Here is a 3,597-nt window from a genome sequence, read left to right as displayed (position 1 = left end):
AATGGGAGGAGGAACTACTGTTGGATTGATTGTAGTCAGATTTATATATAAAAAAAGATCTGTTTTCAATATGTAAGGATGATTTTTGAGTAGAAAATTAAGATTGTTTTGTTTTCTGTTGCAGTTCCTCACACAGGCTGAGCATCTCCCATGTTTTATATTTATTAACTTTTTAATAAAAGTTTAATTTATAAGGTGTTAATCCTCCAGGCGTTCTACATCCTCAGCTCGTATATTTGTCCTCAGGTGCTGTTTGTCTCTGTGTCTATGAAACTATGTCTGTCTGTGAGAAGTCCAGTGTGTCCACACCTTCCTATTGACCCATATGGGTGTGTTTTCATCACCTTTCAAGATGCACATCATCCTCTTTGATTGTTAAGCAAAAAAGCCTCCCAGATTTCTTTTTTTCCCCCACATATATATTCCATCTTTTATTTATTTTGACCACTCCAGGCTGCTATACATGGAACCCTTTATGCATCCAAACGGTGATCAGCACATCTCTGCAGATCGCTGAATCTTTGCTTCCTCATCAGAGCTGCTGCTGTTGGAATAAAAACCGGGACGGGTTAGCTTGTTCCTGCTTACCAACCTACTTCCTGGTTGGAAGAGAAAATGGGAAAAAAATGTTTTAAGATTTTATTTCCTAGATAAGATCCTTTTATTAAAAGTTGTGATAAATTTACAGCTTTAAATCCGTATATAAATGTTTTTCCGGTAAAAAAAATTTAGAGTGACGCACACCTAGCTCAAAAATAGATTTAAGCCGTTTCTTAAAGTGACAGTCACATTTTATTCCTTTGTAAAAAAAGACCAAGAACTATTTAATCCATTAAAAAAAAAAGTTATATCCACCAAACATCCGTCTTGATAGTTTTTAAATAGTCCTTTTTTGAGCCTAAATAGATTTCCAACACCAGGTGCCATGAACTGACATAAACAGACATGCCGCCATCCTGCAATGCTTCACAGTTAAGCAACAGTAACCGATCTACAGCAAATTCTACCGTCTCCTAATAGAATATCAAGCAGAAAGAAAAAACATCTTCCTATCAAAAACAAAGACACAGCATCTAAAGTTAAATATATTATAATTAATAAAAAAAAGTGCAAATCCACAGTGAGTGCATTGTTGATGAGCTCTGAATTAAGTCTGATCTTGTGATCTTCTGGATTTTAACCGCTGCTAGAGAAAAAAAAATCAATATGTCTTTTTTTCTATTTTTATCTTTTTTTGTAATTAGTCAGCAGAGGCGAAGAATAGCATGTGTATGCAAACATTCATATTTTATTCAGTCTTTCTTTTTTGTGCTTTTTCACACTGGATCTTGGTCTTTATTTTTTTTTACATATTATATTGGATTAGATATATTTTAACGTGTAAAAAAAAAATCAATGAATCACATTTTTTCTTTTATCTTAAATAAGGAGATATTAACTATTTAAAACTTAAATCGTGTCCCAACATTATTATTTTCCCAACCTTGCTGGAAGGTGCTAACTAGCATAGCCCCAATGCTTCCTTATTGTTATATCTTCATATTGTTATCAGAAATATACACAGAAGGGTTATTTGCGGAAAAATCCATCAAAAATAAAGCCTAAAACCCAGAAATAATATGCAAACTGGACGAGATACTTTACACTTAAAAAAGATAACAAAACAACTTTTTATACAACCAGAGGGAGTTAATTTCTATCGAAAAAATGTTGTATAAAGATTACGCCTCATTTAAGAGCAAAAATGACTGGACTGTAAATGAAGATCTCAAAGTAAATAGTTACAACCCAAAAACAATATAAAATATAAGATTTGCTTACTTTGATTCCATCCGCTTCACAGTGGAGGTTTATATTTATTTATTTTTTTATATTTCCTAAGCATTGCTTGGAGTTTCCCTCTCAACTGGGTTTCCTTCCATAAGCTTCTCCTGAAGGTTTCGGTTCATTTTTGGCCAATTGTTCCTGATACTGAATAAACTGGCTTCACTTCAACCATCATGGCCACCACTTTCTGCTTAATTTGGCCGTACGCCCAAAGTCGAAATGTAAAACAATCCTAAACAAAATATGAAACAGTTATTGTCTCTTTTACTTCCATTTACCAATTTATGCCTTTCAGCTATTAAAAAGGAAAAAAGGCGATTTCTCCAAAACAGGGAAACCTGTTGATGCAGGAAGGTGGGAAATATCTACAGAGATAATCATTCCACGTGCTTTAGGTTGGTTAGTTTTTAGTGAATATAGACAGATTAGTTTATATTTCATAGAAAGGATGAAATCGTGCAGCGTTTTGAGAGAAAAAAGCCCGACTACGACGAGGAACATGTCAGTGTGTCGTTCCTCCAGTTTCCTCACCTGTTGCCCCCATATTCACCATCTGTCATTTGTCATTTATTATTTTAAGTTTGCTTTGTTTCTTACTCTCCTCCTCCCCTCCTCCCTCCTTTCCCCAACACTCACCTTTGAATGCACCTCTCCCCACCCCACCCCACCCCTGGACTCCCTCTAACCCCCACCTCCCCCTCACAGGCGCCACTCCCCCTTCCGGACGCTCGAGCCGGTGCGTCCGCCCGTTGTCCCTAACGACTACGTCTCGAGCCCGACGCGCAACATGGCGCCCCCTCAGCAGAGCCCTGCACGCACCGCGTCCGTTAATCAGAGGAACCGCACGTACAGGTACCCCTCCCTCGCCCCCTTTCCCACTTCCCAGCATGCCTCTCTACTCTGAAGCTTTAAACAAGCTCCTTTTTGTCCTGCAAACTTCCCTCTAAGGGAGCCAGCTTGTGAAAATCTTTCCACTTCTTCTTTGAAACGTCTCGTCGTAAGGACTCCTCTTTAGCCCTGTCAGTTCCGACTTTGATGAGCGTTATCGCTCCAGAAGATGATATCCGTCCAGCCTCCGCCCGCTCACAGGAGAAAGGCAGCAAGGATGGTTTTGGATCTGCGCTCCATCTGTCCGACAGAAAACTTTCCCCCCTCGAATTTCCTCTGAATTCATCTTCATCCAGAGCTCCTCCTCCTCTCCACCTCTCGCTGATGCTTCCTGCTTTCACGTCATCTCATGTTTGTGTCTGTGTCTCAAGTTCCGACTGCATTATGGGGAGAAACTTGTTCCAGTATTTTAGAAAGCAAAAGAAAAAAAATGTAAAAATGGAAATGTAACAAAAAAAAATGTTTCAAGAATGAAACATGCAAAACATAATTAAAAAAGTAGTAATATAAAGTGTTTATAAAACTTCTACCTTTTATTTTTCCTTACTGAATTTTTATTCTTTCACATTACATTTTTAAAATTTTGTCCCTTTTTTGTGGCTCTGTCAAATATTTTTTTTTTCATGAAAGTAAAAAAGAAAAAAAATTGTAAAACCATCTTTTTCTATTTTTTATTTTTTTTCGTTTTCGTTTTGATTTCCTTTTTTTTTAATCTAGCACCTAAAATTTCTTTTAGTACTTTTTTCTCATAATTTTATTTTATTTTTTTTCGTTTTCGTTTTGATTTCCTTTTTTTTTAATCTAGCACCTAAAATTTCTTTTAGTACTTTTTTCTCATAATTTTATTTTATTTTTTTTCGTTTTCGTTTTGATTTCCTTTTT

At 36.4% G+C, this 3,597-nt stretch overlaps 1 protein-coding gene across 16 annotated transcripts in view; it reads left to right on the top strand.

Annotated features, from left to right (window-relative positions):
- The window catches only part of abi2 (abl-interactor 2), a 22,269-nt gene that overhangs the window by 11,437 nt on the left and 7,235 nt on the right, over positions 1-3,597 (top strand). For 13 of the 16 annotated variants that reach the window (XM_015377427.1, XM_015377417.1, XM_015377426.1 and 10 more), the window contains one exon: positions 2,533-2,679. The exons of the other annotated variants lie outside the window; for them this stretch is intronic. In XM_015377427.1, the coding sequence (XP_015232913.1) occupies positions 2,533-2,679 (147 nt within the window). The remainder of the gene's footprint in view (positions 1-2,532; positions 2,680-3,597) is intronic. 16 annotated transcript variants of the gene reach the window in all.

This window comes from Cyprinodon variegatus, unplaced genomic scaffold (assembly GCF_000732505.1).
Source record: "Cyprinodon variegatus isolate N-32 unplaced genomic scaffold, C_variegatus-1.0 Scaffold153, whole genome shotgun sequence".
Classification (NCBI taxonomy): Eukaryota; Metazoa; Chordata; class Actinopteri; order Cyprinodontiformes; family Cyprinodontidae; genus Cyprinodon; species Cyprinodon variegatus.
Note: the sequence above shows the minus strand (reverse complement) of the source record. Positions and strands in the feature narration are given on the sequence as shown.